Here is a 25,956-nt window from a genome sequence, read left to right on the forward strand (position 1 = left end):
ATGATCTGCTCACATTTTGATGCGATCTCTGGTCATCAATCTACTAATTGGAGCTCAATGATAGACCGATAAGACTTAAAAACTCTCCGGTCAGAACGAACTCACTGACTAGTCTCTTTTAGCTCATTCTGCAGCCGGCAATGTGCAGGGAAACTAAAACCATGTAAAAGCTGAAGAGCACTAATTTTTTTTATGAAACTTTATTAAAAACAATATTTTTAGACCAAAATACATGCATTTAAGTAAAAAATAAAATTATATATATATATATATATATATATATATATATATATATATTTATATTATATTATATTATATTATATTTTATTTTTATTAATATTAATTGACCTGGTATTTGTTCATACTTTTTTTTTTTTTTAAAGGGGTTGTCCAGGATTATGATACTTATAACCTATAATTCAAATACGTCCTCAATATAATAAAGATGGACAACCCCTTTAATGAACCCTGCAATGTGACTAAAGGTATAGAAGCCAAATAAGAGTAGTCTTTAAAAGAAGGCACCCACCTAAAGACAGATGTGTTGGGGGTTCTGGTCTCTCGCGTACCAGCTTTTTTTTCTATAGAAATAGAACATGGCAGAAGATTCTATGACTTTAAGAGGACCGGTCATTCGTCATCTATTTTCTTTTCTTTTTTTCTTTTTTTTCTCCACCAGCTGTAAATGCCGCTGTTCTCCTGAATCCGGCGTTGTTTTTCTTTTGTCCCTGCGCCTCTCCGTTCCTGAGATATGGCCCTTTCTTCTACTATTGTTATCCAACTGGGTGTGGTACTTATGAAGACCCACCCATGAAGAGCTGAGGATCACACCCTTTTGCTTAAAAAAAAAAAATCACTTTACATACAGCGAAGAAGGGGCCGTATCTCGGGAACGGAAAGGCGCAGGAGAAAAAGAAAAATATCTCCGGATTCAGGAGAACGGCAGCATTTACACCAGGTAAAAAAAAACACATATTTATGGCAAGTGAGAGCTCCCCTTTAAGAGGTAAATGCTCCATCATGAAGTCGTAGAAGTGGCCATTATCACACATATAATGACTATGTCCTCTCTTTCACATCCAGGACCCCAGAAGTAAGCACAAGTTTAAAATCCACACGTATTCCAGCCCGACGTTCTGTGACCACTGTGGCTCGTTGCTGTACGGCCTCATCCACCAAGGGATGAAGTGTGAAAGTAAGACGACGTGTGGCTGTCAGTGTGACGTCTGTCTCCATGTACAGCTCTGACCCCGGAGCTTCCTCCTCTGTCCTCCATTCCCGTCAGTCTGTCCTCTCTGTGATTATCTGTCTGTTTGTGTGACGGGATAAAAAAATCTGCACTCGTTTAAAGACTGTGACCCTCCACACTACCATTTTAGGAAGAAAAAAGGCGTTTTGTGGTATAAATTCACCTATTTTGTGACTTCATAATAAAAAAAAAAAAAAAAGCCCAATGGCGAAATGCGGCTGTATATGTTGGTGCACAGAGCCCTCTGCTGGTCAGCGCTGGAATGAAATGAACTGGATTTTATGGCTCTGACTAATCCGCTCTCCTGCATTTCTATTAATAATAATAATAATAATCATTTTATTTATATAGCGCCAACATATTCCGCAGCGCTTTACAATTATAATTGTATTAAATCTCTATATTTTACATGAAATAATTCTGGAGCTTTTTTCTTTTTTGTTATCAAGCCTGCTGGAAATTTATGACTTGATTATAAAAAGTTATCCAATTGTTAATTTCTAAGGATTTTTTTTTTTTTTTTTTTTTTTTTAGTAAGGCATATGTAATAGGTTCCCCTAGGAGCACCAGGAGGGTATATTTTTTGTGAGGTGGAGGAAATGTTGCTTCACTGCATAGCTGGGATAATACTATTCTCTTGTTAAAGATGTGCAGAGATTGATCCCCAGTTGTCAAAAGAATTCCTACAATTCCATGAGGAACGGCATGCAAAGTCGTAAGAAGAGTTTCTCCAGAGGTTATATTCTAGGAAATACAGGCACACTGCTCAAAAAAATAAAATGGAACACTGAAATACCACAACCTAGATAGAAATACCGCAACCTAGATATCACTGAATGAAATATTCTAGTTGCAAATCTTTATTCACTACATAATGGAATGCGTTCAGAACAATAAAACATAAAAATTATTAATGTAAATCACAACTAATATCCCACGGAGGTCTGGATGTGGAATGATGCTCAAAACCAAAGTGGAAAATCAAATTATAGGCTGGTCCAACTTCAGTGGAAATTACAAGGAAATGATGCTCAGTAGTGTGTGTGGCCTCCACGTGCCTGTATGACCTCCCTATAACGCCTGGGCATGCTCCTGATGAGGCGGCGGATGGTCTCCTGCGGGATCTCCTCCCAGACCTGGACTAAAGCATCCGCCAACTCCTGTGCAGTCTGTGGTGCAACGTGACGTTGGTGGATGGAGAGAGACATGTTGTCCCAGATGTGCTCAATCGGATTCAGGTCTGGGGAACGGGCGGGCCAGTCCATAGCTTCAATGCCTTCATCTTGCAGGAACTGCTGACACACTCCAGCCACATGAGGTCTGGCATTGTCCTGCATTAGGAGGAATCCAGGGCCAACCGCACCAGCATATGGTCTCACAAGGGGTCTGAGGATCTCATCTCGGTACCTAATGGCAGTCAGGCTACCTCTGGTGAGCACATGGAGGGCTGTGCGGCCCTCCAAAGAAAGGCCACCCCACACCATTACTGACCCACTGCCAAACCGGTCATGCTGAAGGATGTTGCAGGCAGCAGATCGCTCTCCATGGCGTCTCCAGACTCTGTCACGTCTGTCACATGTGCTCAGTATGAACCTGCTTTCATCTGTGAAGAGCACAGGGCGCCAGTGGTGAATTTGCCAATCTGGTGTTCTGTGGCAAATGCCAAGTGTCCTGCATGGTATTGGCATGTGAGCACTTGTGGACATCGGGCACTCAGACCATCCTCATGGAGTTGGTTTCTGACAGTTTGAGCAGACACATGGATGTTACTGGCCTGCTGGAGGACATTTTGCAGGGCTCTGGCACTGCTCCTCGCACAAAGGAGGACATAGTGGTCCTGCTACTGGGTTATTGCCCTCCTACGGCCCCCTCCACGTCTCCTGGTATCTGCTCTATGCTCTGCACACTGTGCTGACTGACACAGCTAACCTTGCCACAACTTGCATTGATGTGCCATCCTGGATGAGCTGCACTACCTGAGCAACTCCTGTGAGTTGTAGACACTGACTCATGCCACTGTATCTCTAGGGGTGAGAGCAATTAGAAAATGCAAAAGTGACCAAAACAGCCAAAAAGAATGAGAACAGAGAAATGGTCTGTGGTCAGCCCCTTACAGAACTACTCCTTTATAGGGGTTGTCTTGCTCATTGTGTTTATTTCTACCTGTTGTCTGTTCCATTTGCACAACAGCAGGAGACATTGATCCACAATCGGCGTTGCTTCATAACTGCACAGGTTCATTTCACAGAAGTGTGATTGACTTGTTACATCGTGATGTTTAGGTGTTCCCTTTGTTTTTTTGAGCAGTGTATATACTAAAACAGACGTCTCGTAAAGTCAGCGGATTTTAATATGGAGGTCCAGTTCTGCTCTGGACTGATGGAAGCGGGAGCAGCTGTTCATGGTGGACCCTTTAAAATGATAGGGTGGTCCTAAATGTCCTTTTTTTGTTTGTTTTTCTATACAGACTATAATCCGTGTATTTCTGTTTGCAGCCTGTATGATGAATGTTCACAAGCGCTGTGTCATGAACGTTCCCAGCCTTTGTGGAACCGACCACACGGAGCGCCGCGGGAGAATACACATCAAAGCCGAGATCATCCAGGAGGTGCTGACTGTCATGGGTGAGTGGGTAATGGAAGCTTATGGGAACTGCATGGAGGGCGTCCCTTGTACACCTGACCTGTGCATTACGCAGGCTATTGTCCATCACACTGGTCTCCAGCGTCTCCTGTCGGAGCCCACTAGGGCTATCTGTAGCCTCTCCATGGCTGCAGCCTTCACATCCCATTCAATATCGGCTCCCTTGCAGAATGACAGCCCCCCGTAGACCCCTCATCGCTGGGAGCATGCTCAGCCCACAACGTGCAAGCGGTCCCATCCCACTACCCAACCCTACTAGGTCACTACTACGGCTCTCCTCATAGTTCTCTCCAATGACCCATTTTGATGGCACATTATGGATATGGGTCCAGGAAACTCACCTTGTCGCCCCCCATGCAGCATCTTGGCGGTCTCCATGCCGGTCACTGTTCCCCAGGGCCCAACTTCTGGCACCAGTTTCTCCAGCTCCAGCCTAGCCTACAGGCTGACGTCCTGTCCGATACTGATGGTCCCAGTACAGACTGATGTTGGGACCTGCCGAGGGTTTCTGACCCAAATTCAATAGTCCCATCTATTGTCCGGTCCTGATATCTCGGAACGTTGGATATATGAAACCCATCTCTGGTCTTGGCATTATACGTGGATTATCTGCACTCGTTCTCTTGTACTCTCTTTTATCAGCCACTTCAATTGCTATTACCTGTGCAAATGTGGTGTTATTGTGCAGGCAAGACCCCCAAACTTTGCAATGCCTAGTGGTCACTCATGCGCTCCAGCTCCCATTGAAGTTCACACACGTACAGTCCAATCCTACATGTATCACCTATCTTGTGGATTGGTAATTATTAACAGGATTATCCCTTTATGGAGGGAGCATAACTTTTTAACATTTCACCCCCAAACTTGGCAAAACAAACTTCTTCCCCACTTCGCGGCAGCAAATGATGCCATCAGTCATCTCCGCGGTCAGTTGCTTTTACGTTGGCGTTTGTCGCTCGCGCTTTATTCCCTTAGTGTAATGATTAATGATCGGATACAAGCTGCATTCGATGTTGGCAGCACTACCTGCATTTCACCACTAGATGGTGCCATATTACTGTCCATAGCTCGCTCTTTGCTGGCAGTGTGCGTATGCTGCGGGATTTCGCTGTCATCATAGCTGCGCACACCTTCGTGCCAATGCAGACGGCGGTCTGGGTGTTAGTGTTTGCTGCGTGCTGCACTTCTGCAATCATCTCGCTATTGGTGAAAAAATGCATTATGGTAACATTTCAGACTGGATACTATAGTGATCTAGAACCTTGCCTGACTTTACCTGCAGCCCTATGTAAACCTATGTAATAGGTACCTCCTTGTGCTTTTCTTACCAAGTAATGATATCTAACCATTAGCTTCAAGAATATTGCAAAACTACAACTCCCAGCATGCCCTGCATCTGTCAGACAAAACAGGGAGATCTCGTTTTGCAATATATCCTGCATCCAATCACTTACAGCAGAAGAACACAGTCCGATGCATAGACCTGGGTGACGTCGGCAGGCTCTGTGCACATTTATATTCTTTTTTTTTTTTTTTTACTTTTAATTTGTGCAATGCAAATATCTACTAGTAACAATAATGGAACTACAAGGCTCAGCAAATTCTTGCTAGACCATTGACCTGGCATGCTGGAATTTCTTTTTTGCACTCAGATTTTGTGCCCGTTTTTGTAGCAGATCTTGGCCAATAGACAGGTAGTCGGAGCAGAGGACCCCCACTAAAGCCCCCAGTATAAGACACCTTCATTTATCTGCTTCCACCATTGTGACAACACTTCTTCCCTACATTCTCATTTTTCTTCTATCCCCCCTTTTTTTTTTTTTAGTGGGAGAAGGTAAAAATCTGGTTCCTATGGACCCTAATGGACTCTCTGATCCGTACGTGAAATTGAAGCTTGTCCCTGACCCCAAGGGAGAAAGCAAGCAGAAGACCAAAACCATCAAATGTTCCCTCAACCCTACGTTCAACGAGGTCTTTAAATTGTGAGTGTTTCCCTAATGATTGCTGCCGGCCCGGACTACGGGCTCGTCCTCCGTCTCACTGATCCAGTGTCTTCTCTTCTCTCTGACAGTAATCTGAAGGAGTCGGACAAGGATCGCAGGTTATCGGTGGAGATCTGGGACTGGGACCTCACCAGCAGAAACGACTTCATGGGTTCGCTGTCATTTGGCATCTCGGAGCTCCAGAAGGCCAGTGTGGACGGCTGGTAAGATCACATTGATGAGTGGTTAGATGTCATAAAGTGGATCCATTCATGTATGGGTATGATGGGGGGCCGTGGAGGTAAAATAATGCTCATGTGTTTCGTGTAGGTGATGGACAGGCGTCATCATGGGCGCTCTGACCGGTCTTCTCAGCCACACTCACAGCAGGCTGCGATGCTCTGCGTGTCCTGACACCTTTCTACCATAGCTGCGATGCTCTGCGTGTCCTGACACCTTTCTATCATAGCTGTGATGCTCTGTGTGTCCGGACACCTTTCTATCATAGCTGTGATGCTCTGTGTGTCCTGACACCTTTCTACCATAGCTGCGATGCTCTGTTTGTCCTGACAACTTTCTATCATACCTGTGATGCTCTGTGTGTCCTGACTCCTTTCTGTCACACCTGCGATGCTCTGCGTGTCCCGACACCTTTCTATCATAGCTGCGATGCTCTGTGTCCTGACACCTTTCTATCATAGCTGTGATGTTCTGTGTCCTGAGACCTTTCTGTCACACCTGCGATGCTCTGCATGTCCTGACACCTTTCTATCATAGCTGCGATGCTGTGTCTTGACTGTTATGGACCTGGTGGTTAGGAGCACCCGGAATGACCTGATGGCTAAACTAGAAATCGGGGACAAGCTCTGGGAAAGTGGGAACTCTACTGACCGCAAACCCTAATCCTATCAAACACACACTAGAAATAGCCGTGGAGCGTTCCTAACTCTCCCTAGATGCCTCTTCACAGCCTAAGAGCTAACTACCCCTAAAAATAGAAATAAAAGCCTTACCTTGCCTCAGAGAAATTCCCCAAAGGAAAAGGCAGCCCCCCACAAATATTGACGGTGAGTTAAGAGGAAAATCACAAACACAGGAATGAAACAGGTTTTAGCAAAGGAGGCCCAATATACACTAAATAGTCAGAGGATAGGAAAGGGAGCTATGCGGTCAGTACAAAAAACTACAAAAACCACGCAGAGTGTGCAAAAAGACCTCCACACCGACTCACGGTGTGGAGATGCAACTCTGCACCCCCAGAGCTTCCAGCTAGCAAGGAAATATCATGATAGCAAGCTGGACTAGAACATAACATGTACAGAGAAATATTTTCAAAAAGCAATAATCAACAAATGAACTAGCATGGACTTAGCTTCTGCTGGAGCAGACAGGTCACCAGAGAAATCCAAGAGAGATCTGAACCAGTACTGAGACATTGACAGCTGGCATGAAGTAACGATCTGAGTGGAGTTAAATAGGGAAGCCAGGAGAGCAATAAACGAGGGCAGCTGGGAAAGCCAACCTCAAGGACCAACAGTTCCACTCATAGCCACCAGAGGGAGTCCAAGGACAGAACTCACCAAAGTACCATTCATGACCACAGGAGGGAGCCCGAGAACGGAATTCACAACACCTGACACCTTTCTATCATAGCTGCGATGCTCTGCGTGTCCTGACACCTTTCTATCATAGCTGCGATCCTCTGCATGTCCTGACACCTTTCTATCATAGCTGCGATGCTCTGCGTGTCCTGACACCTTTCTATCATAGCTGCGATGCTCTGTGTCCTGACACCTTTCTACCATAGCTGCGATGCTCTGCATGTCCTGACACCTTTCTATCATAGCTGTGATACTGTGTCCTGACACCATTCTATCATAGCTGTGATGCTCTGTGTCCTGACACCTTTCTGTCACACCTGCGATGCTCTGCGTGTCCTGACACCTTTCTATAATAGCTGCGATGCTCTGCGTGTCCTGACACCTTTCTATCATAGCTGCTATGCTCTGCGTCTCCTGACACCTTTCTATCTTCGCAGCTCTGATGCTCTGCGTGTCCTGACACCTTTCTATCATAGCTGTAATGCTGTGTCCTGACACCTTTCTATCATAGCTGTGATGCTCTACGTACCCTGACAACTGTCTACCATAGCTGCGATGCTCTGTCCTGACAACTTTCTATCATAGCTGTGATGCTCTGTGTCCTGACACCTTTCTATCATAGCTGCGTTGCTCTGCGTGTCCTGTCACCTTTCTATCATGGCTGCGATGCTCTGCGTACCCTGACACCTTTCGATCATAGGGTACGCAGAGCATCGCAGCTGATAGAAAGGTGTTAGGGTACGCAGAGCATCGCAGCTAACACCTTTCTATCATAGCTGCGATGCTCTGTGTCCTGACACCTCTCTACCATAGCTGCGATGCTCTGCGTGTCCTGACACCTTTCTATCATAGCTGTGATGCTCTGCGTGTCCTGACTCCTTTCTAGCTGTGATGCTCTGCGTGTCCTGACATCTTTCTATCATAGCTGTGATGCTCTGCGTACCCTGACAACTTTCTATCATAGCTGCGATGCTCTGCGTGTCCTGACACCTTTCTATCATAGCTGTGATGCTGTGTCCTGACATCTTTCTATCATAGCTGTGATGCTCTGCGTACCCTGACTCCTTTCTATCATAGCTGTGATGCTCTGCGTGTCCTGACTCCTTTCTAGCTGTGATGCTCTGCGTGTCCTGACACCTTTCTATCATAGCTGTGATGCTCTGCGTACCCTGACAACTTTCTATCACAGCTGTGATGCTCTGTGTCCTGAGACCTTTCTGTCACTCCTGCGATGCTCTGCGTGTCCTGACACCTTTCTATCATAGCTGCGATGCTCTGCGTACCCTGACACCTTTCGATCATACAATGCCTACAAGTAGTATTCCACCCCCTGCAGATTTAGCAGGTTTAATAAGATGCAAATAAGTTAGAGCCTTCAAACTTCAAACAAGAGCAGGATTTATTAACAGATGCATAAATCTTACAAACCAAAAAGTTTTGTTGCTCAGTTAAATTTTTATAAATTTTAAACATAAAAGTGTGGGTCAATTATTATTCAACCCCTAGGTTTAATATTTTGTGGAATAACCTTTGTTTGCAATTACAGCTAATAATCGTCTTTTATAAGACCTGATCAGGCCGGCACAGGTCTCTGGAGTTATCTTGGCCCACTCCTCCATGCAGATCTTCTCCAAGTTATCTAGGTTCTTTGGGTGTCTCATGTGGACTTTAATCTTGAGCTCCTTCCACAAGTTTTCAATTGGGTTAAGGTCAGGAGACTGACTAGGCCACTGCAACACCTTGATTTTTTGCCTCTTGAACCAGGCCTTGGTTATCTTGGCTGTGTGCTTTGGGTCGTTGTCTTGTTGGAAGATGAAATGACAACCCATCTTAAGATCCTTGATGGAGGAGCGGAGGTTCTTGGCCAAAATCTCCAGGTAGGCCGTGCTATCCATCTTCCCATGGATGCGGACCAGATGGCCAGGCCCCTTGGCTGAGAAACAGCCCCACAGCATGATGCTGCCACCACCATGCTTGACTGTAGGGATGGTATTCTTGGGGTCGTATGCAGTGCCATCCAGTCTCCAAACGTCACGTGTGTGGTTGGCACCAAAGATCTCGATCTTGGTCTCATCAGACCAGAGAACCTTGAACCAGTCAGTCTCAGAGTCCTCCAAGTGATCATGAGCAGACTGTAGACGAGCCTTGACATGACGCTTTGAAAGTAAAGGTACCTTACGGGCTCGTCTGGAACGGAGACCATTGCGGTGGAGTACGTTACTTATGGTATTGACTGAAACCAATGTCCCCACTGCCATGAGATCTTCCCGGAGCTCCTTCCTTGTTGTTCTTGGGTTAGCCTTGACTCTTCGGACAAGCCTGGCCTCGGCACAGGAGGAAACTTTCAAAGGCTGTCCAGGCCGTGGAAGGCTAACAGTAGTTCCATAAGCCTTCCACTTCCGGATGATGCTCCCAACAGTAGAGACAGGTAGGCCCAACTCCTTGGAAAGGGTTTTGTACCCCTTGCCAGCCTTGTGACCCTCCACGATCTTGTCTCTGATGGCCTTGGAATGCTCCTTTGTCTTTCCCATGTTGACCATGTATGAGTGCTGTTCACAAGTTTGGGGAGGGTCTTAAATAGTCAGAAAAGGCTGGAAAAAGAGATAATTAATCCAAACATGTGAAGCTCATTGTTCTTTGTGCCTGAACTACTTCTTAATACTTTAGGGGAACCAAACAGAATTCTGGTGGGTTGAGGGGTTGAATAATAAATGACCCTCTGAAAAAACTTTTCACAATTAAAAAAAAAACAAAACAAAGAAATAACATTCTTTTTTGCTGCAGTGCATTTCACACTTCCAGGCTGATCTACAGTCCAAATGTCACAATGCCAAGTTAATTCCAAATGTGTAAACCTGCTAAATCTGCAGGGGGTTGAATACTACTTGTAGGCACTGTAGCTGCGATGCTCTGCGTACCCTAGCACCTTTCTATCATAGCTGGGATGCTCTGCGTACCCTGACACCTTTCTATCATAGCTGCGATGCTCTGCGTACCCTGACACCTTTCTATCATAGCTGTGATGCTCTGCGTACCCTGACACCTTTCTATCATAGCTGTGATGCTCTGCGTACCCTGACACCTTTCTATCATAGCTGTGATGCTCTGCGTACCCTGACACCTTTCTATCATAGCTGTGATGCTCTGCGTACCCTGACACCTTTCTATCATAGCTGTGATGCTCTGCGTACCCTGACACCTTTCTATCATAGCTGTGATGCTCTGCGTGTCCTGACACCTTTCTATCATACATGATGCTCTGCACGTCCTGCACCAGCTGTATACCAGGGACAGCCCACAAGATTCTATTAAACTTTCCAATTTTTCTGACTTTCAACACTTTAACTTAAAGAACTGACTGATTTTTGCTGGTAATATCTCAGCTGTCAGGCGCCGTTGTCCCCAGATAATATAATTCACTTCACCTGTTTTAAAGGGACTCTGTCAGCAGGTTTTGCTATGTAATCTGAGCGCAGCACGATATAGGGGCTGAGACCCTGATTCCAGCGATGTGTCACTTGCTGGGCTACTTGCTGTCCTGTTGATAGTTTCAGTTTTCTCTGCTGCAGATCTAGCAGTGCTCTGAATGCTGAGCTGTGTATAACCCCACCCACACCACTGCTTGCTTTCTGTCAATGCATGGATAGCAGCCAATCAGTGCTGGGGGGTGTGGTTGGACCAGGAGGCACCAGACACCTAGTCCTGTAGTGATAATCTCCTGCTGATATAACACTGATTTTATTGAAAACGCAACAAATTCAGGTCTCTGCCTCTATATTGTGCTGCTCTTGTCACCGTGTAGGACATGGTTCATGTCCTGCTCTTTCAGGGTTAATACTGCTGGCCTCTCTTTGAATCTGGGAGGGGTATTTATACACACTCCAGACTAGGATTCCCTGTCAGCCATACTTTCGTTTAGTCTGTGTGTCTGACCCCTTGTGTGTGCTTGGTTTGCATTTGCTTGTTTTGCTCTACGTGCTTTACTCTGCTTGTTTTTCTGTTGGCTTTCTGATCTTTGGCCCCCTTTCTGACTATCCCTCCATCTCACCCCTCGGTCACCCCGTTATCTCCTGGTTTTGACCTTGGCACGTTTAACTACTCTCTAGTGCATATAGTCTCCTCTGCACCCTGGCGTCTGGTGCCACCCTCGACCACCTCCTTCCCTGTCACGTGGTTCAGGTCCTGTTGGCTACCCGGTGAGTTCTCCGCCGCTCTGCTCTCAGCTCCCTTGCTGTGGCTTGCAGCTCTCCCCGCAGCAGTAGTACCCGGGAGTCGTGACATTACAGCTGACTGGGAATCCTAGTCTGGAGTGTGTATAAGTACCCCTCCCAGATCCAAAGAGAGGCCAGCAATATTAACCCTGAGAGAGCAGGACATGAACCATGTCCTATACCATGACAGTAAATGTCACAACTCCCGGGTATTACTGCTGCGGGGAGAGCTGCGAGTCGCAGCAAGGAAGCTGAGAGCAGAGTGGTGGCGAACTCACCGGGTAGCAAACAAGACCTGAACCACGTGACAGGGGAGGAGGTGGTCGAGGGCGGCGTTGACGCCAGGGTGCAGAGGAGACGATATACACTGGAGAGTAGTTAAACGTGCCAAGGTCAAAACCAGGAGATAACGAGGTGACCGAGGGGTGAGGCGGAGGGATAGTTAGAAAGGGAGCCAAAGGTCAGAAAGCCAACAGAAAAACAAGCAGAGTAACGCACGGAGAGCAAAACAAGCAAATGCAAACCGAGCACACACTCAAGGGGTCAGACACACGGACTAAACGAAAGTATTGCTGACAGGGAATCCTAGTCTGGAGTGTGGATAAATACCCCTCCCAGGTCCAAAGAGAGGCCAGCAACATTAACCCTGAGAGAGCAGGACATGAACCATGGCCTATACCATGAGGGCTCTCAAATAATGTAGCGAAACCTGCTGACAAATTCCATTTAATATCATGGCTGATCTCTTTATTCTCTGGTGTTTCCATTCACTAACTGCAAGCGGAGATGCTGAGAATGGGGATCATGTGAGACAACATGGGATTTCCAACAAGTTTAACAAAACTTTAATCCTGTAAGAATGGAAAGAGGTTGAGATCAGATCCTGCGGGTTATGCGCTTTCTTCTGTCCTCCATTAACCTTCCCTGACTCCGTCCTCCATATTCTCATTTCCCCTCCGGTGCTGCGATGCGTGACGCCACTAATCTCTCATCTCCAGGAAATCATTTTTACTCGACTGTCCCTTCTGACTTACGCGGTAGGACGAATTCAGCCTGTTCTCTGCCGGTATAACTGCGGGGAGGCAATGGCGGCAGCACCTGACTGCACCGAGCATTCTCATTACTATGGTCTAATGGCGGCAGGGCGACTGTGTTCCCTGCACACGTATAACGGACTGGCGGTGAGAGCTGACGCACAGATGGCTCCATACCGAGCACCATATCTGCTGCTAAGCTCCGCAAAGACTTAGGATAGAATTCTGACCACCTGGAGCCACCACTAGAGGGAGCTCACAATCTGAATAATACGTATGTTAAATGCTTCCTCTAGTGGCGGCTCCAGGTACAGCGCTAGGCATTATGATTTTTTTTTTATAAAAGTGAAAAATAATTTTTCATGTCCCTCTAGGTTCAAGTTGCTCAGCCAAGAAGAGGGCGAGTATTTTAATGTGCCTGTGCCACCTGAAGGAGAGGAAGGAAATGAAGAGCTCCGGCAAAAGTTTGAGGTACGTGAAATAAGAACCCTCCTAAATGCTAGAAACTCTATTAGCGAGATAACCCTGTAGTAGATCAGTTTCAACCACTTTTTATTTAAAGGGGTATTCCTATCTCATGAAATGATGGCATGTCTCTTGTATCTGCTTCATTTATTTATGATCAGTGGGGGTCCGGCCTCCGGGAGCCCCACTGATCGTGACTATGCAGACGGTAATGCAGCCCTGTGTCGTCTTCTGCTTATTTCCTGAATGGCGGCACTGACGGACTCCTGACTGTGCAGGAAATTAAAGCTGCCCCCAATCTTATGAATGATACTTCGCTATAATTCTTTGGGGGACATTTTGCGCAAGAGGATAGCCTCCATTGCTGTCTTTCTCTGCCCAGTGATCGCCTTAGAGGGCGGTGGGGTGAGGTCCGTGAAGAGGTCGGTAGCCGGCTATTTACTCAGTGATTCTAGAAAATGTGCTGGATGCGGAAAGGAGAGACTTGCTGAAATATGTGGGTGCAGTCTCAGATTTCATCACTAGGTGGCAGCAGAGTACTATTGTAAACTGGTTACTGCAGCTATAGTACCAAGTACTTAAAGGGGTTGTTCACTGTATGGATGGCCCCTTATCTGTTGCCTTTCTTGTAAAATAAAAAATATAAACAAGACTCCGCTCTAGCGCCAGTGTCATTCCAGCTATGTCGGTGCCACCACATGAGCCCAGCAGCCCTAAAGCTACCGCTGATTGGCTGCAGCGCTCACGCTGCATAGCAACGTCGTGCAAACCCCAAAATGCTGTATGACATTGAGAAGTCGCAAAAGCTTTGGTATCAGGAGAGAGCGAGAAGAGGAATGTCTAAACGAAAGTTATAGACTCCCCTGACGAAGCCTGACAAGGTGAAACATGTTGGGGGAAGTGATTTTTATTTATTTATTTTTTAAGAGGGGAATAAAAGGGGTTGTCCTCCTTTTAAAAAGAATAATAAATTCCTCTTCTATTTCATATTATATATCCTTTAAAACATTTAGACTTTCGTGTGGTCATCAATGAGCTGAGAGGAGCTAAAAAGTGACAAACTTTTAGCTGTTTAGATGTAGAGTTCACTGATGGATTCTCTGATAACTCGTTCTGCATTTTTCTGTTTTCTCTTCCGAATACCGTGCGTCGTTTTGTCTCCTGTCGCCGTTACCCAGAGTTGATCTGGCTCCATGTCTGACTGCAGAGCGCAGATATCCCTCATGATCAGTGGGAGCCTGCAGAATTGTGATTGCAGCTCTGGATGTGAATAGAGCGGTTTCCCGGTACGTTGGCGAGATTACCGCCTCTATTACCATAAGAGCATCTCGTTCTGTGGCTGGGAAGTTCGGTGTATGAAGAGATGAGTGATGATAACCCGGTGGATTTACATATATATAACCATGTGTCGCCTTATCGGTTGTCCCCGCTCGCAGCCGGCAGGACGGAGCCTGATAGACATTAATATTTGATTACTCCTCGTCTCCTAAAAAAAAAAAAAAAAAAAAAAAAAAAAAAGGCCTCGGCAGCTTCATCTCCTGGAGGTCACCGGCCAGTAGCCATAGTGCAGCTGGAGGTGGCCTGTCAATCTCGTCTCCTTGATGAGTTCATTTTCCATTGATTTATCCGTTTTGCTGCCGGGGCCGGCTCATCAGTCACGCAGAGTCTCCCAGCTGTGTCCATAACGCACTGTCAGTCACTCATCCATCCTAGCCAGGGGCGTCAGAATCTCCTCTCTGTGTCCATGATCCAAACTTCACGGTTCACACCGGCTGAGAATGTTGTGGATTTTACCATCACGCTTGTGCAAGTAAAATCCGCAGGGTGGGTCGCTGTTGCAGAGAGGAGATGAGAATGTTGCAAATGTCTTATGTTATTGTCACATATTTTTTTTTGCCCACTGACTACAATGGAATATTAAAGATCTGCAGAAAGATCCACAACTTACAGACTCCCAGTAGAATCAATAGCGTACAAAATGAACCGCGTTAGGAAACAAACCGATAAGATAATGCTTAAAAGGTATTTTTCTGTTTGAATGAATGTGAAAAGTTATTTAGTGAGGGAGGAGGGTCGAGACTAAGCATTTTCTTCAAGCCTGTGATAAAAAAAAAAACCCAAAAAACTTATAAAAATAACTTCTGTACCTTTTATTTAGTGACCCATTCACAAAACAAGGAAAAAAACTTTTGGCTTTGGGTATCCGTCTTCCTACAAACTCAATTTTCCTTTTTACAGCTCCGCAGGGGCTGGGCTTCTTGTCTTGTTCTTTTCCCCGCCCCTGAGGAACTTACTTTTTTTTTTTCCTGCTGCTGAATGGCCAAAGAGACTTCATGAATAGTGATAATGTGATAAATGTCATCATCCTTCTTCAGGTTTGATTTTATCCTCTCTCCCGGTCACTTTGTAATCTTGAGCAAGTTACAGTTATGGCGTGAGACTAGATTTATTTTCAGGGAGTTATCTAATGATCCTTGGGATCTACGGGAGATCGGCCACTCTGCTCCAAATTTCGTTTTTTTACTTGTGAGTGGAGGAGATTTCCAGTTGTTTGACTATCATGTGTTTCTCGATCTCTTGGGAAAACTACAGTTCTCGACCTTGATGGAATTTTTTTTCTTTTTTTGCACTGCTAAAATATTGCGGCTGCGTATTCTCAAGACAGGAGGCGTTTGAGGGTAAGACGAGGTTTTTAAAAGCTTCGGCAACAATCACTGAAGTTTTTATACTCTGAAACATCGGACGGTGTTTTAGGAATATTTCACGAGTTTCCGTGGTAACCAGATGCTTTAGAAATTTCTTGCACAAAGTATTTTTCGGTGCCCATTGTGAGAAGCGCGCGTCGCGGGTCCAACAGCTCGTATTTAGTGATCAAAAGGCCAATTTCGTAAATTCCTCACATTCCTTTGCCATTCAGGAAATAAGATGGACGTATCAATGTGTTTTATGTTTTATTTTTTTCACCGTCACAAAATTTGTACCTCAAATATGGAAGTGATCCCCCCCTCCTACCTTCCCCCAAGAAAGACCCGATCACACGTTGTCCTGCGGCGCTACCACAGGGAAAGCAAAATACTACTCAGTAATAGGTTCCTGGTATATACATATCCTGTCCTTCACGGCGAGAGATTTTTTTCTTTCTTTTTTGGCCCCTGATTAATGACGATCCGATCACAGGCTTGTCCTTGTTGTTGAAGCCAGCAGTTCTGCTTAAGTTCAATATGTTCCAGTTCTTCTTTTTTTTTTTTTTTTTTGTGTGCTTTAACTTTTTCAGCATTATCATTCTGCCAGCACTATAGGAGTTGGAACTTGCTTTGCTTCAATTCCCTGCATGCATTGCACCTGCCATTGTCCATTGAAGTGCCTGCCCTGAACTCTGCCTGCCTCTCTGCAGTTTGACAGAAAGGAGAAGAGGGCTGAGGGCCTGCCCGCCCCTTGCTGTGCAGAGGCGAGGATCTGCCCGCCCCTTGCTGTGCAGAGGCGAGGATCTGCCCACCCCTTGCTGTGCAGAGGCGAGGATCTGCCCGCCCCTTGCTGTGCAGAGGCGAGGATCTGCCCGCCCCTTGCTGTGCAGAGGCGAGGATCTGCCCGCCCCTTGCTGTGCAGAGGCGAGGATCTGCCCGCCCCTTGCTGTGCAGAGGCGAGGATCTGCCCGCCCCTTGCTGTGCAGAGGCGAGGATCTGCCTGCCCCTTGCTGTGCAGAGGCGAGGATCTGCCCGCCCCTTGCTGTGCAGAGGAGAGGGTCCGCCCGCCCCTTGCTGTGGAGAGGCGAGGATCTGCCCGCCCCTTGCTGTGGAGAGGCGAGGATCTGCCCGCCCCTTGCTGTGCAGAGGCGAGGATCTGCCCGCCCCTTGCTGTGCAGAGGCGAGGATCTGCCCGCCCCTTGCTGTGCAGAGGCGAGGATCTGCCCGCCCCTTGCTGTGCAGAGGCGAGGATCTGCCCGCCCCTTGCTGTGCAGAGGCGAGGATCTGCCCGCCCCTTGCTGTGCAGAGGCGAGGATCTGCCCGCCCCTTGCTGTGCAGAGGCGAGGATCTGCCCGCCCCTTGCTGTGCAGAGGCGAGGATCTGCCCGCCCCTTGCTGTGCAGAGGCGAGGATCTGCCCGCCCCTTGCTGTGCAGAGGCGAGGATCTGCCTGCCCCTTGCTGTGCAGAGGAGAGGGTCCGCCCGCCCCTTGCTGTGGAGAGGCGAGGGCCCGCCCGCCCCTTGCTGTGGAGAGGCGAGGGCCCGCCCGCCCCTTGCTGTGGAGAGGCGAGGGCCCGCCCGCCCCTTGCTGTGGAGAGGCGAGGGCACGCCCGCCCCTTGCTGTGGAGAGGCGAGGGCACGCCCGCCCCTTGCTGTGGAGAGGCGAGGGCACGCCCGCCCCTTGCTGTGGAGAGGCGAGGGCACGCCCGCCCCTTGCTGTGGAGAGGCGAGGGCACGCCCCTTGCTCTTAAATCCTATCCGTTTGTCTGCCGGTTCTTCCAGATTCGGAGTCAGAGCGCCCCTTTATATTCCCAATGTACAATAACAGAAATTCAGCTCTGCTACATCTTGGTGACCCATTCCAAGGCCTCGTGTGCATTGATGGCTGGAGGTTATGACTCTGACCACCATCTCTTCCTGGTGGCAGCGTGGAAACCCTGGGATCCCTGTCCTGCCATGGCAGCGGGGACATTTGCTGCGGATTTCTTAAGTTGCTGTCAGGAGCGATCACAGATGAATATTTCATTGTTGGGAAAGTGCGGCCGGGGCCTCCGCTCTGCAGCTTGTCAGATCAGGCTCAGCGCTCGGTTTTTCTTCTGTCTCTAATCCCCAGGAACATTATTTCAGCAGCCGCTCCCGGCAGCGCGATGGTGGATGGGCGTTTGAAGTTCCTGCTCTGGTCTTGATAAATGATATATATATTAAAAAAAACCACCAGAACCCTTGTTAAGCAGCTCCAGAGGCGGCCGGTGTTGCAGCTTCTCGCCGGCACATTCTGGGCATCCAAAGCAATTTGTCTTCATACAGCTTTGCAGCGGCTTATTACTTATCGCTCTGCTCGGGTTTTAAAGCTGAATATTTCTTTTGATAAGAAAAAAAATCAAAGAGGACCAGGGATCGTTTCCACCCCAAACTTACATGAAAAGGGGAATTGGGATCTTAGAGAATTTCCTGATATGTAAAAGTTTCTGTATCAAAAGAAGGAAACTGTTATTCGGAGTTGCTCTTGGAATAAGTCTGTAATTCTCTGCCGATTAACATCTATCTTTATCTTAATAGCAATTGGAGCTGTTCGTTTTTGTGGGTTTTTTTACCCTGTTGCTCTTTAAATGAAAAAAATCTAGCTACCTGCAGCCACCACTAGAGGGAGCTCACTGCATGCTGTGCATACACTGAGCTGGTCAATATCACTGTGTGCAGTGAGCTCCCTCTAGTGGAGGCTTTAGGTAGCTTTTTTTATTCTATAAAGGGCATTTGGAGCGCTGCATCGGGGAAGTATCATATAGACATATGAAGAAATAATCTGAACCTATAAATGGCGTTTGTTTGAATTTTGTCGAATTTTTATTGTTTGGAGCTGAATATTGTTTGCATGTTTTCCGGCAGCGCTGGGGCTTTAAGGCTGCAGGTGACCTTGAAATGGGTGCAAACAGCCTTGCCATAACAGATTAGCCGGGGCTGCGACTGCGAGATTGCTCAGGAGCCTGTTATCTGCGGGAGCTGTGAGCGACGCACAAATTGAAGAGCTCAGATTCGGGGCTAATGGAATTTCATGGCAGACTGAACTCTCTGCTTCCGTCTCAATATGGCAGCATCTCCAGAAATTAAAAGAGAAATCAGCAGAAGCGCGCCATGTCCAAAAGCCAGCCCTTGCCAATTACAGCGCCACCGAGGCAATTAGAGAGGCACAGCAGGGGCTCCCGAACTTTGCAACGGGACAGTGATCTGCACACAGAGCTCGAGAAATGTCATATCCCGGCTCTGAGCATGTAGCTAGCCAGCTGTTGCAAAACTACAACTTCCAGCATGCCCTGACTGCTTGGTGCAGCCACTTCTTGCTGTTACTGAATAGCAACATTACCTTAATTCAACAGGAATTTAAAGGGAATCTGTCATCTATGTGTTCTGAGAACAGCATGATTTAGGGGCTGAGACACTGATTCCAGCAATGTATCACTTACTGAACCGTGTTGCTCTTTTAATAAAATTAGTGTTTTATCAGCAGGAGATTATCACTACAGGACTAGGTGTCTCGTGCTTTCTAGTCCAACCACGCCCCCACCACTGATTGGCAGCAAACTGCTAATCAGTCAGGGATGTGGGCGGGGTTATACACAGCTCAACATTTCGAGCTCTGCAGAGAAAACTGTGCTTGTATCAAAATGACAGCAAGCAGCCAAGCGAGTGACACATCGCAGGAATCGGGGTCTCTGCCCCTACATTATGCTGATAAGCTTTAGCTGATAACCTTTATGGTTTAAAGGGAATCTGTTAGATATTTGTGTAACTTGCTTTTACTAATCTTAAAAGATATGGCCATATTTGCAAGGATCTGAACTTCTACCATTTTTTTTGTATCCACAGCTCCATTGTATCTGACTGCAGTGTGATCCTGCAGTCGTACTCACTCCTGTCTGTCTCCTTCAGATTGTGTGACCACGAAAAAAAAGCAAAAGTGAGGGTGTGACTGCAGGATCAGACTACACGTAGTCTGTTACCATGGAGACACACAGATCTGCATAGGAGCCGTGTACTCTGACAGGTGTATGTACGAGTATATGGCTCCCTCTTTGTCTTTTTGATGCATAAGAGCAATAGTAATAAATGGTTTGTGGAGGCGGCCATGCACTGTTATGTCGAATACTGCCGTCACTCGCAGAGGGGAATTCTGAAGTTTTCTGGCCGCCGCTTTAAATCCTGACCAATCAGATTGCAGGTTTAGACTTTTCAAGAGAATTTGAAAAATAGCAAAAAAGAAAAATTGGTAAGTTGCGTATTAATAATTTACAAGTCACGCGCTTGTTCTTTCAGAGAGCCAAAATTGGTCCCAGCAACAAAGCGGCAGAAGAGAAAGTGTTAAATCCAGTGGCCAAAATTGACAGCAATGGAAACCGAGACCGAGTAAAAGCTTCAGATTTCAACTTTCTGAAGGTTCTGGGGAAAGGAAGCTTTGGGAAAGTAAGTAAGATGTGACTGACTAGGATCATTGTCTCGCAAGATGTGCGAAGATAAAGATGCCGGCCCTGGTCAGGATCTGCTCACTTTCTCCCCTGCATGCGCTGATTCTTTCTCACCTCTGTGTGTTTGTACTCATTCTCTCCATCCCTGTGCTCATTTTCGCCAGTGCTTTCTCTCTTTATCCCCCTTTATGCTCGCGCTCCCTCTCCCCTGCCTCTGCGCGGGCTCACGCCTCCTCTCCCCTGCCTCTGCGCGGGCTCACGCCTCCTCTCCCCTGCCTCTGCGCGGGCTCACGCCTCCTCTCCCCTGCCTCTGCGCGGGCTCACGCCTCCTCTCCCCTGCCTCTGCGCGGGCTCACGCCTCCTCTCCCCTGCCTCTGCGCGGGCTCACGCCTCCTCTCCCCTGCCTCTGCGCGGGCTCACGCCTCCTCTCCCCTGCCTCTGCGCGGGCTCACGCCTCCTCTCCCCTGCCTCTGCGCGGGCTCACGCCTCCTCTCCCCTGCCTCTGCGCGGGCTCACGCCTCCTCTCCCCTGCCTCTGCGCGGGCTCACGCCTCCTCTCCCCTGCCTCTGCGCGGGCTCACGCCTCCTCTCCCCTGCCTCTGCGCGGGCTCACGCCTCCTCTCCCCTGCCTCTGCGCGGGCTCACGCCTCCTCTCCCCTGCCTCTGCGCGGGCTCACGCCTCCTCTCCCCTGCCTCTGCGCGGGCTCACGCCTCCTCTCCCCTGCCTCTGCGCGGGCTCACGCCTCCTCTCCCCTGCCTCTGCGCGGGCTCACGCCTCCTCTCCCCTGCCTCTGCGCGGGCTCACGCCTCCTCTCCCCTGCCTCTGCGCGGGCTCACGCCTCCTCTCCCCTGCCTCTGCGCGGGCTCACGCCTCCTCTCCCCTGCCTCTGCGCGGGCTCACGCCTCCTCTCCCCTGCCTCTGCGCGGGCTCGCCCTCCCTCCTCCCCGCCTCTGCGTGGGCTCGCCCTCCTCCCCGCCTCTGCGCGGGCTCGCCCTCCTTCTCCCCCACCTCTGCATGTTCACACTTCCTGTCCCCACTTCTGTGCGGGCTCACGCTCCTTCTCCCCGCCTCTGCGCGGGCTCGCGCTCCCTCTCCCCGCCTCTGCGCGGGCTCACTCTTACTTTTCCTTCTTTTGCTATCTTGCTCATTGTCCTTGTTTTTGTTACTGCCATTCTTCTTGCTTTTTTTTGTCGACCGCTGTAGTGAAAAGAAAAAATCCTTTTGACTCCTTTCTGCTTAAGATGCGTTCTTCTCAGCGGCAGTCCTGCGGGTAGGAAAGGAGCGCGCGGCTCGGCAAAATAAATATCACTTCTCTCTTTGGACTGTGCCATTCACTTGACCCCTGAACACCCGCGGGGGCTGGAAGCACAATCCACTGAAAGCCGTGAAGGTGATGACTATAAACGGTTTCCAGGGCGGCTCCTGTCTCCTTTGTAAGGAAACAAACCGCTGGAGGAGCACAGTGTGTCGCTGTCCCCAAAACACAAGTAAACGGACGTCCTTCCACCTCCAGACGCCTGAATGGCCGATCTGTCTGGCTGTACCGCAGGGCTGAAGAAATGCATTTTCCAAGAAAAGTAGTTGACTTGTAGGGAATCACCCAGCTTTTCCAGAATCCACTTAGAAATGTCAGAAGAGAACTTTTAGAAAGTCAATCAGAGAGTATAAGGATTTCAATTAGATCCTGCAGCTGCATCCCCCTCCTCTCCCCTCCTTTTTGTATCTTACTGTTTTACACAAGATGTATTTTTTAGTAATTAATTTTGGTAATTTTTTGGTAACTTTTGAGCATTACCAGAGAGCAAATTATAAGGGGAAGGCAAAGTACAGGCGAGTGGAAGGTGAGCAAGAAGCCCCTTTGCCCCCGAGGTAGAATACTCACTACCTGTGACTCTCTACACCCGATGTGAAACTACAACTCCCAGCATGCTGGCTATTAAGGAGTGAGATTTCAATGCTATGCTAGTTGGATGAATTAATTGCAATGGGCAATTGCTTATAATGCAATTACCTAATATTCGGGGGGAGGGAGGAAATTCTGTGAAGGTTTAGTACGTGCAGAATAAGAGTTGGTGCTGCTTTGCTTATTTCATCCGCTACCTGTTTTTCTTGGAAAATCTGCTTTGTAGTGTTGCATAGGAGGAAAATAGTTTCCCTAATGAGGTGTATTCATTTGCATATGTTAATTTCTTCTACGTTGAACACACATCTGTTCACTTTAGGATGCAGATTTTGGATCCGATTGGAAAAATAAAATCATACATTTTTTGGCCACCCCTCCCCCCCTCCAATGGTGCAGCAGCCAGACGAACAGCTCCCCGCCCACAAGGAGTTAAATGGCACAAACGAGGCCGGTTTCTAGAATCTGAGCACTTTAATGTGTGAAACAAAGCTGGCGAACGCATTCATCAGCGGAGCTTGTCCTGTTTATTGCAGCCGGCGAGCACCTAATCTGCCATCCGGGGGGGAGGCGCGCCGCAGCTGTGGGAATAATGGCTGCACGTGCCCAGATTCTCTTCTTTAATTGAGCAAAACATAAAGGGAAACCTTATTAAAAAGTGCGAGGAGACAGAACGTTATAAATATGCACGAGCGCCGCTCCTCACCTGCACGAGATCATTGTCTCGCTCGCTGGCAGCCGTTCTGTCACTTCCCTCTTCTGACTCCGATAGCGGCCGTCTTATTTTACCGCCACGTAGGATCTCCACATCCAGTATCCAATTATGTTCTGCCGTAAATTTCTCATTTTTTTTTTTTTTAAGTGAAATTTTACACACACAAAAAATCATATTTTCTCCTGGAGGCTTTGATGATCTCTTTTTCTGGCTTTTCAAATGCCTAAAGTGGTGCATTAAATAAAATCCATAATTTAAAGGCACATGGTCTCTTCCTCCTCCGTTTAAAGTGTTAATAATAAGACAATACTCTCCTTTTTTGCCATTCCGGAAGCATTCATTTTATTTCTTACGCTCCTCCTGGGTTAGAACAATAGATTTAGTGGGAAAGGGCGGAGCTTAAACTAAATGCCCACCCCCGAGGACCATTTATTTTAGCTAAACTGGTTTTAAAAATATCTGTAGATGATTAGTTTCTTAAATTTTCATTTTGAGTCCTTTTTTATGGTACAGAACTCTAAATCCCCTGCATAGACAAAGTTTTACGTGCTGACTACCTGCTGCCATGACTGGATGGAGCCTGATGCTTCAATGCAGATTGGTAATTATTGAACTAGTAAAAAGAGTTGTCAGTTAAAGTTTTAATGGCCTAATTACCAAAGTTAAGCATTACTTGACCAGAGAAGATCCTGCTGATCCAACAGTCTTTCTGCCAATACACGAGAACATGTGCGGAGGTGGGTTCCTTCTGGGACCGTTGACTGATTGGCTTAGCAGTAGTGTAGACGAGATGACCAATAATCCTGGTCGTCTCCGCTTCTTCTCTGTATTCAGTTTATTAACAGAGTCACCAGGACATGGAAAAATAATGACCCTGCATCAGAAGGTTCAACCCATGGGTGATGCTGCTTGTAGTATCAGTGGTGCTCACGGAAGATACGTTGTAGTGTAGATGAGAAGACAAAAATGGAGGATATCTGCAGGGCCAGTGTTTTATTTTTATTTTTTTAATTTTTAGACATTATATTGATTTGGCTTCGAGGTCACATTTCCTGTGCCAAGGGCAGGCAACTGCTCAGATCGCACATAATCTTCAATTACAATTGGCTCCGCCCACTTTCAGTGTATGATCATTGGCCACACCCCTGAGGAACAGAACTCAGAACAGTGACTCCTTCTCCTCCCAAGGCCTGTTGTGGGGCTTTTAGTCTACAGGTACATTAAAGTTTGTAGCTTGATGGAGGTCTTTATTTTGCTAGTCTCGCCTCAGACACAACTATAATTGCTCAACCGATCACTTGTCTAAAGGTGACTTAATGTTGCAACTATTGATTAGAGCCATCGATAAGGACTAGGTAGTGGAAGCCAGCAACTGCTGAGGTCATATAGTAAGTACATTAGCCTTTAGTGAGGTGACAACCAGTGTCACTCTGCCCCATGTATATTGCAATGGTCACGCCCCCGAGGAACTCGGCACAGTAAATCCTTCTCCATTGGACCATAGGAGGCAGTCTTCTAGTCTACTTTACCTTCATTTTTGTAAATGAAGCTGCCTTATTTTATTTTTTTTTTCATTGCTGTTCTTTGAAAGCCGGGTAAACAATGTATGTATCATAACTCCCTGATCTCTATCGGAACATTTCAATTTTCTGGTTTAATGGTCCTAGAAAGGCTCAATGCATTTCTAACCGCTTCACCGTCCCTTCTTCCCACAAAACAAACTGTATTTATTCTCGAGGCTCCTGAAATGAAGGATTTGCGCTGATAGCGTCTTCCTCTCCAATCACAGGTGATACTGGCGGAAAGGAAGGGGGCCGACGAGCTGTATGCAATAAAGATCCTGAAGAAAGATGTGGTGATTCAGGATGACGACGTTGAATGCACAATGGTGGAGAAGAGAGTGTTGGCCCTCGGTGGGAAGCCGCCGTTCCTCACGCAGCTGCACTCCTGCTTCCAGACAATGGTATTGTCCTAACACTCCATTTTTAAACAATATTTATGTATTTTTCCATGTTATAACCCCTCAGTTTGTGATTGGGGGAAGTTTTGACTCCAGGGACCCCCACCACCAATCAGTGGTCATAGCACCCAACAAATAGCGCCCAAGTGGCTGCATCTGGTCCTGCAGTTTGGCTTCCTTACATAATGATGGGTTCAAAGAATGGAATTGTATATTGCTCATTTCTGCCTGAATGTAAAACCAGGCAGCACTATGAATGCAGCTCTGGGGATGGTCTCCTATTCTCTATAGACTTGCCTTGGTGCAGGTGTTTTTCGTGGAATTCATGTTTGTGGCTTTTTTTTTTTTTTAGGACCGACTCTATTTTGTAATGGAATTTGTCAATGGAGGCGACCTCATGTACCAGATCCAGCAAGTCGGGAGATTTAAGGAACCACACGCAGTGTAAGTATTGGCACTGGAGGCGCCATTGCGGTATGAGGTTACGGTACAAAGGAAATGTAAAAACTGTGTATGGAAAATGCGACAAAGAACTCCTGTCTAAGGCTGTATCTTGTAGTGCAGCAGAGCTCCACAGCACCACTCTTGTCCTTAGGCTGTGTCTGGTGTTGCATCTCAGCTGCACAGTGCCATTCTTGTCCTTAGGCTGTAGCTCTTATTGCAGCTTAGTTAGACAGTTCCACTCTTGTCCTTAGTCTGTATCTGGTATTGCAGTTCAGCTCCACAGCATTACTCTTGTCCTTGAGCTGTATCTGGTGTTGCAGTTCAGCTTCACAGCGTTACTCTTGTCCTTAGGCTGTATCTGGTATTGCAGTTCAGCTTCAAAGCGTTACTCTTGTCCTTAGGCTGTATCTGGTATTGCAGGTCAGCTCCACAGTGCCACTCTTGTCCTTGGGCTGTATCTGGTATTGCAGTTCAGCTCCACAGCGTCACTCTTGTCCTTAGGATGTATCTGGTATTGCAGTTCAGCTCCGCAGTGTCACTCTTGTCCTTAGGCTGTATCTGGTATTGCAGCTCAGCTCCACAGCGTCACTATTGTTCTTAGGCTGTATCT

General features: G+C 47.4%; 1 protein-coding gene across 3 annotated transcripts in view; it reads left to right on the forward strand.

Annotated features, from left to right (window-relative positions):
* The window catches only part of PRKCB (protein kinase C beta), a 137,215-nt gene that overhangs the window by 83,733 nt on the left and 27,526 nt on the right, over window positions 1-25,956 (forward strand). For all 3 annotated transcript variants that reach the window (XR_013218010.1, XM_077274511.1, XM_077274510.1), the window contains exons 4-11: window positions 1,084-1,195; window positions 3,745-3,873; window positions 5,718-5,874; window positions 5,964-6,098; window positions 13,095-13,191; window positions 20,179-20,325; window positions 24,732-24,905; window positions 25,255-25,346. Coding sequence is in view for 2 of the 3 variants with exons in the window: in XM_077274511.1 (XP_077130626.1) it covers window positions 1,084-1,195; window positions 3,745-3,873; window positions 5,718-5,874; window positions 5,964-6,098; window positions 13,095-13,191; window positions 20,179-20,325; window positions 24,732-24,905; window positions 25,255-25,346 (1,043 nt within the window). In the remaining variant the exon portion in view is untranslated. The remainder of the gene's footprint in view (window positions 1-1,083; window positions 1,196-3,744; window positions 3,874-5,717; window positions 5,875-5,963; window positions 6,099-13,094; window positions 13,192-20,178; window positions 20,326-24,731; window positions 24,906-25,254; window positions 25,347-25,956) is intronic.

This window comes from Ranitomeya variabilis, chromosome 7, assembly GCF_051348905.1.
Source record: "Ranitomeya variabilis isolate aRanVar5 chromosome 7, aRanVar5.hap1, whole genome shotgun sequence".
In the NCBI taxonomy this organism is placed as follows: domain Eukaryota; kingdom Metazoa; phylum Chordata; class Amphibia; order Anura; family Dendrobatidae; genus Ranitomeya; species Ranitomeya variabilis.